This window comes from Vipera ursinii, assembly GCF_947247035.1.
Source record: "Vipera ursinii genome assembly, chromosome: 1".
NCBI lineage: Eukaryota > Metazoa > Chordata > Lepidosauria > Squamata > Viperidae > Vipera > Vipera ursinii.
In genome coordinates, this window is record NC_139512.1 from 149340957 (window position 1) to 149355304 (window position 14348).

General features: G+C 37.7%; 2 protein-coding genes across 10 annotated transcripts in view; one reads left to right on the plus strand and one right to left on the minus strand.

Annotated features, from left to right (window-relative positions):
• Window positions 1–14348, plus strand: part of TANC1 (tetratricopeptide repeat, ankyrin repeat and coiled-coil containing 1) — a 184876-nt gene that overhangs the window by 161193 nt on the left and 9335 nt on the right. For all 3 annotated transcript variants that reach the window (XM_083350432.1, XM_083350434.1, XM_083350433.1), the window contains 6 exons: window positions 3720–3798; window positions 5590–5723; window positions 6334–6457; window positions 6729–6904; window positions 9809–9941; window positions 12246–12337. In XM_083350432.1, the coding sequence (XP_083206558.1) occupies window positions 3720–3798; window positions 5590–5723; window positions 6334–6457; window positions 6729–6904; window positions 9809–9941; window positions 12246–12337 (738 nt within the window). The remainder of the gene's footprint in view (window positions 1–3719; window positions 3799–5589; window positions 5724–6333; window positions 6458–6728; window positions 6905–9808; window positions 9942–12245; window positions 12338–14348) is intronic.
• WDSUB1 (WD repeat, sterile alpha motif and U-box domain containing 1) overlaps window positions 9734–14348 on the minus strand; it is a 41360-nt gene continuing 36745 nt past the window's right edge. For 5 of the 7 annotated variants that reach the window (XM_083350469.1, XM_083350470.1, XM_083350471.1 and 2 more), the window contains 2 exons: window positions 11317–11512; window positions 9816–9952 (listed from right to left, as the gene is read on the minus strand). Coding sequence is in view for 2 of the 7 variants with exons in the window: in XM_083350474.1 (XP_083206600.1) it covers window positions 11508–11512 (5 nt within the window). In the remaining 5 variants the exon portion in view is untranslated. Of the gene's footprint in view, window positions 9953–11316; window positions 11513–14348 lie in introns of all 7 variants that reach the window. The other 2 variants (XM_083350468.1, XM_083350472.1) reach the window with 2 other exon arrangements.

Sequence of the window (14348 nt, forward strand, 5' to 3'; positions counted from 1 at the left end):
CTCAAGGTTGTTCCAACTGCTCGTTACATCTGTTCATTGATTTTTAAAAAGAGGCGCTTTTTCCTCTTATAAAGAACCCTATTTATTACATCTTTGTGTAAAATGGGAATCAAAAAAATGGTTAGCATATACAATAGGTCTGCTTATATTGGATTGACACTGAACCCAGCCTGCACCATTGCCAAAATTGGATGCTCACACTTTTAGCATGTACAGCAAAAAGAGTCTCTTGACTGGTATTTTTTTAAAAAACAACAACAACAAAACCCTTGCCTTTGATTTTGGGCTTAGTTTAAGCTTGCTGGACAACATGATTTAGTTTGCAACTAAAGCTATTTCATTGGCAAAATTGGGCTCAAAAGCTCAGCTGATGCATCTGTAATTTTATGAAATTAATCTTTGCACACTTTAACATCTATAATATTTGTATTGCCACTTTTAAAAACATGTGCTGAACTCTGGGAGGTGCATGGAGTAAAGGAGGATTAGGCCTGCTATGTAAATATACTGTAAGATTCCTTTTGGTTTTAAAATAAAATCCAAAGTGAAAAACTTCTATTTCATTGGAACAGAATATCCAGATAGTCAACCCTCCCTTCTGTTTGTTTTTGATCTTCGCAGTTTTAACATGTTTATCTTGGAGCTGATTATTCTTTACTAATGTTTTACTTTTTTCTGCTCTTTAATTGTTAACTTTTATTCAACCTATCAGAAGCACCTAAGATTCAAACTTCAGGCTCCAAAAATTCCATTTCAAGGAAGACAACATTGTGGGAACAAACTTTCACTGTCTAATGGGCATAAATGGTCTTTTTTTGTTTTGTTTGGTGAAAGGTCACAAAGCATAGACAGGCATTTATTAAACTGGTTTGTTGCAATCAGTCCTCTCATTTGTGAGCCAAGAGACTTCTCAACAAGAAATTCCTTTGAGGTTCACATCACACCCAGACTCTCAGATAGAAGTCGCCTCTTACCCAAATATCACAGATTTTTCCTTCAGTCAGACATACATCTGCTGAGAGTAGACATGGGAATATATAACAGAGCGTATGGGCAAGCAGGCTATGTGGACGAGGCTTTTCTGTGTCAGAGAACAGGGAATGTGAATGGACTCTTGCTGGGAATATAACTGCTGAGAATTAGAAGTAACAAAAAAATCCTGTTTTTTATTGTCCATTACTTAGTCAAAAAGCACAAGAGTATCTGCTATTCTGAACCTAACCCTCAACCAAGAAGGAGGAATTGGTTGAAGAATGGTGATGAATGTGTTGTGGGCAAATGATCCTGTTATCTTTGAATGTGTAATATCCAGAAGAAAAAAGTACTGAGTAATAATAACGAATAACAGATTTTGATGAGTTGTGAAGGAGGAGAGATTAGTTTCATTGCCTTAAAATCTTGAAAGAGAAAAACATCCAGGAAGGATAAAAAAAAAAATCCCATGAAACAGGATATGAAGAAACAGTTGTAAATAACTTCTATAAAATTAGAAGATCTGTAAAGAGGCCAGCATGGATATATGCAAAACTCCCTAAAATGTTGAGGAGAAAAAGGGACATATACAAGAAACGATTAGGGAAGAGAAGGACAGGTGGTTCCAGAAACTTCTGGAACTATGGATTGCAAAAACTGTATGTCAGAAAGACTAAAGCTTAGAATCCGCTGAATCTTGTGATACCAAAAACAACAAGAAAGGCTTCCTTACGTACATTAGAAAAAAATGTAGGTCCATTGCAAGGAGAAAGTGGTTAACTGTTCAAGGGAGATGATGAGAAGCCAAATGTCTTATTATGTGTCCTCTTTTAAAAAGGAAGTGGAACTTTACATGGTCCTTGTTATGCCACTAAGAGAAGGAGGGAAACTGCAGCTTAGGATAGACAAGGCCAGATGGATTACATACTACAATCCTAAGGGAACTACTGGAAATAATCAGAGAACCACTCTTGATAGTCTTCGAGAACTCCTGGGGGACTGGCAAAATCCCATAACACCAGAGAACTGCAAATGTCTATCTTTAAAAAGAAGAGAAACCAAGAAACTGTAGATTTGCCAACTTAATGTCTGTCCCAAGCCAGCATTGACACTACCATGCGTTTGTTGTAAATAAATCTGCAGGTCACACAAACTAACTTTACGTTTTTCTGCTTCCCTCAGTGGCTAAAGCTTTAGAAAAGATTCAGTCAGGCTTTGGTGGTAGGTTGAAATGAAAAAAAGATGGAATTTAGCTGGGAGAAATGTACAGTTCTGCCTCTGGATAAGAAAAAGGAAAGGCATAAGTATGGGAGGAGGGGAGAACTGGTTTGGTGGCAGTACATGTAGAAAGGATATGGATGTCCTCAATGAGTAGACATTAAACATGGCATAATGATCAAAGATTAAAACCAAAATCATACATTATAAAACACCTGTATATACATCCATCAGAATTGAAACATTAAAAAGAGGCATTACTTATCTAAAAAGATACTAATAGCATCCTTGCCTGTTTGGCTTGATGAAGTAGCTAAGTCTTCACAAATCATTGATCTTCAGGGCTATTCAAACGTCTGGAGAGATGCGACTCCAGAGCAGGGAGTAGTGAAAAGCAATGTTTCTTTGGACCTTCTAAGTAGCAACCTCTGATCCAGGGGATGGAAGAAGTACCTGCCTTATTAAATCTTCACTATTGTCTATATATAAGATTCACATTTGACAGTGGAAATATTTATTAGAATTCTTCATTTATACCTTTGCTTTTTCTCTCCAATAAGTCTTACTAATTAAAACTTAGTCTTGATAAAGCACCTACTTATTTTCCAGATTTGGAATCTCTAAATCCCCAGGTACAGATCTTAAGATTTACCACATTTGCCGATTTGTACTGTGTTTATTTAGCCTTAGCCAAATTTCTTTTCCATAAAGTTCCATAAAACCATCCAAACCCAATTCATTTGTATTCTATACAAAGTTCAACATAATTATATTGAATATTGATTAATAACACAAGTCAAACAAGCTCTTAAGTTTTCAAGATTGTATTTATATGTTAGCAATTGTTTCAAACTTCAACAGCATCACACACAGAATCATCTTAGCATTTCCCATGGAACTGTTTGATTTTTATTTTTTATGCAAAAGTCTGTCCGGACGTATTGCTACTTTATTGAAAAATAAGTGAATTCTTATTCCTGTACATTGCAGGGAGTAAGATACCAATAATAGGCACATTGTGTTCTGAAACAATCTATTGGCCATTCCTGATGATGATCTAGTTCAGTGGTCCTCAACCTGTGGTCTGAGGAGCCCTGTGGGGGGGCACAATGTAATCACAGGGGGCCCACAAAAGCTTTTGAAGAAATGTTATTATTTAAAACTTGAATTAAGTCTTGGGGGTCCGAGGTCATGGTCCATGGCCACAAAAGGTATTTAAAGATGGTCCATAGTGAAGGTGAGAACCACTGATCTAGCTGATGAATATTGGGGTTTTAATTTAGAACTTTTCAAAGCTAAAAGGTTAAAAGGCCTGCTTTATTCACAAGCTACATCTGTGTCAACTTTGCTGTTAATTTAATTCAGTACAATCCATGTGTAATATGTCCTTTATTTGAAACCCAGTGTTTACGTAAGCACCATTCACAGTAATGAAGTGCAATAGTTGAGCAAACTCATGATTTGATGGACTTCATCAACTGTTTTTCCTCCCTCCCTCTCTTCCTCCCTTTTCATTTTTCTTCTCTTAGGTCATTCGTTTTTTGATAAGAATTGACAAGGAGCCTAACATTGACATCAATGAAACAGATACTTTGTGGGGAGAAACAGGTATATGTGCTAACCTTTTTTAACCTTTTCAAACAATGGCACATTGTAAAAGCTAAGTGAAATGTGTAGATTTAGAGCAGGGCTCTTCAAACTTGGCCCTTTTATGACTTGTGGACTTCAACTTCCAGAATTCCTCAGTCAGCGTGCCTGGCTGAGGAATTCTGGGAGTTGAAGTCCACAAGTCATAAAAGGGCCAAGTTTGAAGAGGCCTGATTTAGAGCAATGCTTACCAGTTAGGGGGGAAAGGGGCACATAATTACCAAGCTTAATTCACAATTGAAATTTAGGGGATTATTGTGGTACGCGCCCAGAGATAGCAATGATAGTGTCAGGGTGGCTGTGTTGTGGTATTAATACTCATAATAAGCATGAATAGGGAACTGAATTTTTTTTAACACTGTTACTTTCTGTGAAGCAGTGTTAGACTTAAAAATTCACATTTTTTGCCATGACAATGCTTGTTTATTTTAAAGTTTGCTTGCTTCTTTTGTCAGAGCCTCTTCTCATTTCTTTGTGGAAAGTGTACAGTGAAAATGTATTTAAGTAAATGAAGTTAATGTAGCTCCTTATCATTTTAATGTTTAATTCCAGTTAGTATTTATGATTGCCCCCACGCATAGTGAGGTTCAACTGTACAAAGCATTAATTTCCATTTCTTTGTATGATTTTTTTTTAAATTAGGGAATGATCCGTCTCTTTTTTTTCAGTAGGTCTGTCTAATTCTATAATATATAACAGTAGTACAAAAGCTACTGTCCTATTTTGCCAGAAAAGATGCATTCTAGAAATAAAATACCAGCATATTTTGTTCCACTGTGTCAGAAGGTAGCTGTGCACAAAAGCCAACATTTTTGAAACAGAGATTATTTGAAATGCCATGTGAGATACAGTAAAGTGAATGAGACAGTTTATATTGAGTACAGCAGCTTTCAGCTGTTCAAATCACTTAACTGAAAAATGTCCTTTCCTTCACCCCAACGTTTTTCAAGATTTTGTGGCAGCATTCCTCTGGTCTAATGGGTCGCTCTCATATTTTTCATTTTGCATCAGCTTCTTGTTTAGATATTCATTTAAACTTCTTTCCTAAAGTCAGAATTCATGGGACAGATTAGAGATGGGGTTTTTCCACTAGAATGGTTAGCATTCCCGAGCATAGTTTTTTTTTTCCCCTGAGGAACTTGTTTGTTTAAGCCCAGTGCAAGCTAATCTTTTATCTTGCTTTTTCCCCAATATGGTATACTTGAGATTCATTGTTTTTGTTTCTTAAGTGACCTTAGAGCTATGAGCAATACTGAGATAGAACACAGGTCTGCATTCTGTTTTTACTATGGTAGCTAGCCTTGCCTTACACAACCCATAGTGATCAGTTAGAAAGTATAAATACAACTTTAAGACTGCTTGGGTCAGCACAGTCCTAAAATAAATAGTTATCCCCAATGTCAAATGCCATGTTTTTTGAAAATTGTAAGTGCATTTCCTGTAGTATTTTAGATAAAGTTCAAGCATGTTTTTTAAATTTATGTTGAGTCAAATAACCCTATTAAAATCTGGACAAGAGTTCTGATTTTTAACATTATAGTCTGTATTTTATACAAACAAACTGAATTATTTCCCTCTATAATTGTAATAAAGGTTAGTATATGAGGATATAGAGAAGTTCCCTTTTATTGATTATTGAATGATATGTTTTATCTGGCCTTAATACACAGAATGTTCTTAAGGTTTTTCCTTAAAGTTTCTGCTCCCCTTTATATCCTATATAGTACAGTTTTTTTTTTCTTTAATTTTTAGCTTTGACTGCTGCTGCTGGGAGAGGAAAACTGGAAGCATGTGAGCTGTTACTTGAACATGGGGCTCTAGTTACAAGGCCTAACAAGAGAGGGATACCTCCGCTTTTCTGTGCTGTGCGTCAGGGGCACTGGCAGGTGGGGCTGTACGCTTATGCATAAAACAGTTATAATTCACAGAATGAAAGAAACATTCATAGTATCAGCTCAGAGTAGCCATTTTGGAAATCAAAAGGAAATCTGATGAAGTAACGAAAGCCACGGTTTTATTTAGATATAACTACAAGTGTGTAAAACTAGTTGATTTAGGAAAGAGTAGAGAGGAGAAGAGAAGAGAATTCTTTATTGGCCAAGCAAGATGGGAGACATAGAGAATTTGTCTCCGGTGCATAAGTTCTCAGTGTTCTCAAGTTGCAGAAAATTCTGGAAGGTCCCATTCTTCCTTCAGACCAAGCTGTTCCAGGTTGGTTGGTTTCTGGTAATCTTTGATGTGTATCCTTGAGGAGGCTTGTCCCAAAATAGACTGTTTTGTCCAGATTATTTTCTGGGACATGTCAAACCACTTCTGGGTCACACCTTTACCTGTGGAAACTCCCCATTACCCTCTGGTCTAGTATGGTTAGGATAAATTTGTATTTTGTAATTTGAAATTTGTTTCAGTCAGCTGGCCAGAGATATTCATGTGAAGGGCGTCTTTTTCCCCCCAATGATTGTGATTTTTGCAATGAGGCTTTTTTCATTTTTCCAGATAGCCAAGCTTCTATTGGAACATGGTGCTGATATAAATTTAAGTGACAGGCAAAGCAGAACACCACTCATGGTGGCATCTTGTGAAGGACATCTGACCACTGTTGAATTTCTAGTCTCTAAAGGTACAATAACTTCTCCAAAACTTTTTTTCAAATGATCTTATTTTTTCAGTTATTCTAATATAGATAGTATTTATTACCGCTGTATTTCTGAACATAGATTGACTTTTATGAATTCAGGCAAAGACCAAAAACTCCAATTGAAATTAAATAGTGTGTGGTGTGAGCTTTCAAGGGAAAGTCAAGCATTAAATGAAAAATATCATATATGAATATCAGCTTAATAAAAAAAACATTTTCTCACTCAATTTTTTGTTTGTTTGTTTGCATGTAGGTGCTGATATTTCATTAGTGGACAAGGAAGGCCTGACAGCATTGAGTTGGGCTTGCCTCAAAGGGCATAAGAGTGTGGTCCAATATTTGGTTGAAAAAGATGCCAAAATAGGCCAAACAGACAAGAATGGAAGAACACCTTTGGATCTAGCAGCATTCTATGGAGACTCAGATATTGTAAGCCAGGATGTATTTTATCTTCTCTGTGAATTTTACTACCTGAAATCAAGTAAAATTATCGGTATTTCACCAATTTGAATATTATTTAAGCAAATTCAAACTGCTTTTTTTTTGTAGGTGCAGGAAAGATATTTAACCGATTTTTTTAAAAAATGTAACTGCTATTCAATGTTGAGTACTTTAGAAATGCATATACCGTAGATTCCGGCGTATAAGACTACTTTTTAACCCATGAAAATCTTCTCAAAAGTCAGGGGTCGTTTTATACGCCTGGTGCTGAAAATTTAGGGACAGGGCTGGCTGGAAAACCTGGAGCGGATCTCCCATTTAGTCTGCACAGGGAAAGCGGGAACAATTGGAGAAGAAGCTGCAGTCTGTGATTTTTTACAGGCTGGGGTCTGGGCGTCTTTCCTTCTAAAGTTGAAGAGCAGCTGTAGTATATCCCAACTTGAAAGGCAGGTGGGGAAGGCAGCAGCCAGAGCAACGGCTTAACTCTAAGGACACATTTGACTCAGGAACTGGGCTGGCTGGCTGGAAAACCTGGAGCGGATCTCCCATTTGGTCTTTTTTTTTTAAAAAAAAATCCCATTTATATCCTGCCCTTCTCCAAAGACTCAGGGTGGCTTACAATTTAAAGCACAAATCAATGTGCTTAGCAATAGCCTTCATTCTGTGTATATGCCTGTTTATTAGGGCTTTCACCACCACCCCAGCATTATTACAAAGTCAGCTTATTGCCCCCAACAATCTGGGTCCTCATTTTACCTACCTTGGAAGGATGGAAAGCTGAGTCAACCTTCAGTGAATTAGGAAAAGTGAAAAAGTGAATTAGGAAAATAGGGAACGGTTGCTGGAATTGGGTATGTGTAGTTTAACGAAGAGAAGGGTGAGGGGTGACATGATAGCAGGGATCCAATATCTCAGGGGCTGCCACAAAGAAGAGGAAGCCAAGCTATTCTCCAAAGTGCCCAAAGGCAGGACAAGAAGCAATGGATGGAAACTAGTCAAGGAGAGAAGCAGCCTAGAACTAAGGAGAAACTTCCTGACAGTGAGAACAATTAGTCAGCGGAACGACCTGCCTCCAGAAGTGGTGAATGCTCCAACACTGGAAGTTTTTAAGAAGAGACTGGACAGCCATTTGTCTGAAATGGTATAGGGTTTCCTGCCTTAGCAGGGGGTTGGCCTAGATGACCTCCAAGGTCCCCTCCAACTTCTTCTTCTTCTTCTTCTTCTTCTTCTTCTTCTTCTTCTTCTTCTTCTTCTTCTTCTTCTTCTTCTTCTTCTTCTTCTTCTTATTATTATTATTATTATTATTATTATTATTATTATTATTATTATTATTATTATTATTATTAGTTTAATCCACTTGCACTTTTTTATGTTTACATGTTTGATGACAAACAGCCTTATGTTTATAAGTGACAGTTTTCCTACTAAGCACCTGCATGTCATAAGCATTTGAATTAAAATTACCATATTAAAATCAAATCTGATGTTTTTTAATTTTTATTTGGTGTGCGTTGGAAGAGGGGTAGTCTTATACGGCGAGTATAGCCCAAACCCTATAATTTAACAGGAAATGTAGGGAGTCGTTTTATACGCCCAGTCGTCTTATACGCCGGAAAATACGGTATTTTGATGCTCATTTGATTCTCAATTAAAATACTTTCAATGCTGTGTCCCACCATCAGATCAAAATACTGAAAGGAATAATGTTGTAACCTGTTTTTTTTCCGTATTGCCTAACATCAAAATTGCATTGTTTGTTGTGCTTTCAGTAGATGAGATGCAAAGAGATGCTTTACAAGAGGTCCTTGAGTATAGCTTTGATATTAATTTTTGCAGTTTGTACTTCATATATTTGTAGATTGTACACTTCCATATAGCATGGATGCCTGTAACAACAGTCTAGCTGCACAGCTACTTATTCATCTAACAAATTTATATAGCTGTCTAACTCACATATAGATGTCTCCAGGTGGCTTACAACATTTACAAATTTAAAAGATCCATCATATAATAAAAAATCCCTACCCCACACCCATGGCAGAACAATACAAGTAGATTAACCACTTAATTAACTCCATTTCAATCTATTGTCCCTAGGCCTACTAACAAAGCAGCGTTTTTATGGCCTTTTGGAAAAGGAGCAGGATAGCGACCAACCATATCTTTTTTTGGGGGGGGGAGAAATGATGTTCCATAACAAAAGGGCCATCACTGAGAGGACCCTTTTTCATGGTTCCACCAGATGACAACCCCTAATTGATGAGACCCATAGCATTCCCTGTCTTCCCACCCTGGTGGGAGTGGGTGGATATAATAGGGGAGAAGTAGCCCTTCAAATAACCTGGCCCTAAGCTACGTAGCTTAAAGGTGATAACCAGCACTGTGAGTTGTATCTGAAGCTTCTGCAGAAGAGATGACACAGGGGCAAGTTTAGGTTGGAGCAAAATTGATCAGGCTGCTTTGTTCTGAACTAGCCAAGTATAAAAGTATAAATAATGTTAGGGTATTTTATGGTTAAAGTCTGGATATTCATAATGTAATTAGTTAAGAACCTGGTGATTTTTAAATACCGTGTCTGCCTGTAGAAAACATTTTAATTTACAAACCAAGTTATACCAAAGGTTTGTTGACGCTTGAGGGATTGCATTAAGAAATATTAATTAAACATATCTTTCAAGATTATGCTTCCTGGAAAAACTGCTGTAGAACACTTTATTGATCAAGTAATCTAAGCATTACAGTGGTGGAAAATTGATGTACAAAACAAATACAAGAAATAAATTCCTGATTGTACAATTTCAAATTGAGGATTGAGTGGCTGCACCAGTTACCACAAAGTAATGTTGCTGATTTTTAAAAAGCTTTATTGCTTTACATTTTTATTTTTTACAGGTGCAGTATTTAGTGGAGAAGGGAGCCATAATTGAGCATGTTGATAACAGCGGGATGCGCCCACTGGATAGAGCCATTGGATGTCGAAATACATCAGTGGTGGTCACCTTGCTTCGAAAAGGAGCCAAACTAGGTCAGTGAAAGCTGTTGAAAAAATAAAATGGTTCTGTTTAGGATTGTTTTAAAGCCCAAACCATTTGCATTAGACTGTTTTATAAAACTGAGTTTAGTACTAATATTATGCCTATCTACATACACTGAAACTTCTAGCAATTCGGATTTTATCTAGTACAATTTAAATTCTCAGCCTCTAAGTATCTAAAGCTTGGGCATTAACTCCCAGGTACCTCCAAACTTAATGCTGAATTGTAATTACAAATGTGACAAAAAGGTAGAATTATTAAATATATGAAGAATAATCAGATTAATAGCTCGGTTAATTCACATAAAATTTCATGCCTGCTTATTTTTTAGAAGGCAGACCCCCCAAAGGTTATATATCTGTTACAGATCATGAAAAATTAGCATAGAAACAAAATAAGATTAGAAAGAATGGACTCATCCAAGAACAAGACAGAAATAGGTTATTCCACGTTGCTAAGTTCATTACAATATCTCTAGGCTGCCAACTCCACATGGACTTTCAATGGTGCTTAACTCATTAACACTAATATAAAATAAATATTTTAATTAAAGTTATATTAAAATCCCTCCCATAGCAACACCTGGCAACATTGCGTGCTAAATGTTCTTCTGTGAAAGCCATCGGGGAAGGCTTTTCCTTCGGGATGGGGCATACAGAGAGAGACAAAGCAGCCTAGCCCTCCACTCATAAATCCCTGTGGTCCTTGTCCAGTATATATTATGAACGGATCATTTGTCTTCAGTTCTATGCATATCTAGGTTACGTAGAATCGTGCAGAATTTTAAAAGTAATGACTAGCTTTTGAAGTTGTAACCAAAAGTCCGCTGGCTATCAATACAATGCTCTGAATAGTTACACTGGACACTTCCAGACACTGCACCCCAAGTGGGCTGTGTATTTTTTTAATTAATTGTCACTAGTTTTAAAATATAGCCCCATGTAAAGCACATTGCCATTAATCTAACCTAGAAGGGCCTGGCTCAGGAATTCTGGGAGTTGAAGTCCATGAGTCATAAAAGAGCCAAGGTTGCCTACCCCTGGCCTAGATGATTGCTCCAGGTTTTCCTCATGCAGATAGGGATCGACATGACAATCAAATAGAAATCATGAGTCTAAAAATTCTGGACTTTGGGGAAGTACTCCAACTTCAGAGTGATTTATGAAGTTATTTATACAATTAGTTGTAGACTGCTCACTTCAACAAAGAACTCAAAAGCATTCAGGAACAGAGCAATAAAACAATAGTGTAACCTGCTTTGATTAACTCAAGACAACCTTTGTACTGTTTTAATGTCCTTAATCACTGGGACAAATAAGGAGGCAGATGATCCCTATACAACACATCCAACTTGCTCGGATTTACCTTCCCGTTGCGTCTTCTCACTGAGACTCTGACTTCCTCCTGACTCTGGGTGAGGACCTCCACCCTATCTCCAGGGTAGAATGGTTTTCTTTCTTTGCATATTGCAATTCTTATGTGCTGCCTTTGCTTTCCACTATCCAGAGCAGTGAGGTAGGGTCCGTTTCTTCTTGGGAAGAACTCACAATGCAAGCTCATGCTGGTTCAGGAGAGAGAGATTTCGACATTTCTACAAGTGCTAAGCTGCAAATACAGTTAGATGCTTGTAAGCCGAGAGCCACTCTTTTCAGTCCAAGTGGCAAAACAAAAAAAAAGTTTGGATTTTCTTTTCCAGCCCTTAAAATATAGGCTTAATAAAACCTGTGAAAATCCTAGAATGTTTTAAATGTTCTTTTAAGCAATACATTCAAATACCCAGATTTTAAGAGATAGCTGTAGTGACATACACGGAATTCCAAAAACAGCAAGGTATGCTAATAAAATCCAGTACAGTGAATCTGCTCTATACACCTTACGTTTCAGAGCCTGCAGAATCAATTTCAGAGATGTTGGTTTCAGAGCGGCAAGGCCTCCTGATGTTGTTGGAAGACAGACTAAAGCATCCAACTTTTTATGGGACTCTTGGATCATGAATAGCTAGTCACTTTTTGGAAATAGTTAATCCATTTTTCATATCAGGATTTAGCCCGAAAATTCAGCCTAAAAGTTAAGATTGCCTTCTTAAATGTGTTCTTCATTTGTAAAAGAGCCGGTTTGTTCTAGCCAGACAAACCATTATGCTGTAAATCTTCATATTTGGATAAAAATTGGGGAGGCAAGTACTCCTGATAGAGTCAACTAAGAGGCACTGTTGAGTTACATAAATAGAGGAGTTGTCAATCGTTTTAAAGATTTTTTAGAATGCATTTAAGTGTTAATTTTACATATTTCAGGAAATGCAGCGTGGGCCATGGCTACTTCAAAACCTGATATTCTGATTATCCTTCTACAGAAGTTAATTGAAGAAGGAAACATAATGTATAAAGTAGGTGGATACTTGTGCTAATTGAGATCTGAATGAGTGAACTGGTATATGTACTGGTAAAACATCCATAGTATGGATTGCTAAATTACTGTTACAGTGAGGGGGGGAGATTATTTGATCCACTGCTGATTTTGTACATTTGCCCACTGACCAAGAAATGATCAGTCTATAATTGTAATGGTAGGTTTATTTTAACAGTGAGAGGCAGAATAACAACACAAAAACACAGAAAAACGCATTTCAAAAAAGGTTTATATTTGCATTTTAATGAGTGAAATAAGTATTTGATCCCCTATCAATCAGCAAGATTTCTGGGTCCCAGGTGTCTTTTATACAGGTCACTCTCTTAAAGTGAGTGCTCCTAATCTCAGCTTGTTACCTGTATAAAAGACACCTGTCCAAAGAAGCAATCAATCAGATTCCAAACTCTCCACCATGGCCAAGACCAAAGATCTGTCCAAGGATGTCAAGGACAAGATTGTAGACTATACAAGGCTGGAATAGGTTACAAGACTATTGCCAAGCAGCTTGGTGAGAAGGTGACACAGTTGGTGCTATTATTCACAAATGGAAGAAACACAAAATAACGATCAATCTCCCTCAGTCTGGGGCTCCATGCAAGATCTCACCTCGTGGAGTTTCACTGATCATTAGAACAGTGAGGAATGAGCCAGAACTACACGGGAGGATCTTGTCAATGATCTCAAGGCAGCTGGGACCATAGTGAACAAGGAAAAACAATTGGTAACACACTACGCCATGAAGGACTGAAATCCTGCAGCACCTGCAAGGCCCCCCTGCTCAAGAAAGCACATGTACAGGGTCCGTCAGAAGTTTGCCAGTGAACATCTGAATGATTCAGAGGAGAACTCGGTGAAAGTGTTGTGGTCAGATGAGACCAAAATCGAGCTCTTTGGCGTCAACTCGCCATGTTTGGAGGAGGAGGAGTTTTGCCTGTGACCCCAAGAACACCATCCCCACCATCAAACATGGAGGTGGAAACATGCTTTGGGGGTATTTTTCTGCTAAGGGGACAAGACAACTTCACCATATCAAAGGGGTGATGGACGGGGCCATGTACTGTCAAATCTTGGGTGAGAACCTCCTTCCTTCAGCCGGGGCATTGAAAATGAATCCTAGATGGGTATTCCAGCATGACAATGACCGCAAACACACGGCCAGGGCAACAAAGGAGTGGCTCAAGAAGAAGCACATTAAGGTCCTGGAGTGGCCTAGCCAGTCTCCAGACCTGAATCCCATAGAAAATCTGTGAAGGGAGCTGAAGGTTCGAGCTACCAAATGTCAGCCTCAAAACCTTAATGACTTGGAGAGCATCTGCAAAGAGGAGTGGGACAAAATCTTTCCCGAGATGTGTGCAAATCTGGTGGCCAAGTACAAGAAACATCTGACCTCTGTGATTGCCAACAAGGGTTTTGCCACGAAGTACTAAGTCATGTTTTGCGAAGAGGTCAAATACTTACCGGTAAATCAATTTATAACTTTTTTGAAATGCATTTTTTAGATTTTGTTGTTGTTATTCTGTCTCTCACTGTTAAACTAAACCTACCGTTACAATTATAGACTGATCGCTTCTTTGTCAGTGGGCAAATGTACAAAAGCAGCAGGAGATCAAATATTTTTCCCCCTCACTGTACGTGCAGAGGGGCTTTGTACTACAGTATGTTTGTTTATTTGTAATATAAATAATCTTAATCTTGATTGCAGGAAAAAGATAAATAAAATAGCTTTATTTAAAATATAAAGGTGTAAGTGAGGCAATGATTATTACGACTAATGTTTAAATGTTGATTTCTGTACTCATATAGGAACCGTGCACATATGTAATACAATGTAATCCTGATTCTAGTAAGGTTTCTCTAATGACAGTGAAAATCACATGAAGAAATTATATAGGTAATCATGAATCCCATGTAATCTTATATAGGAGAAATAACAGTGACTAGTTCCGTGCGCCTTTGGCGTCTAGTCATGCCGGCCACATGACCACGGA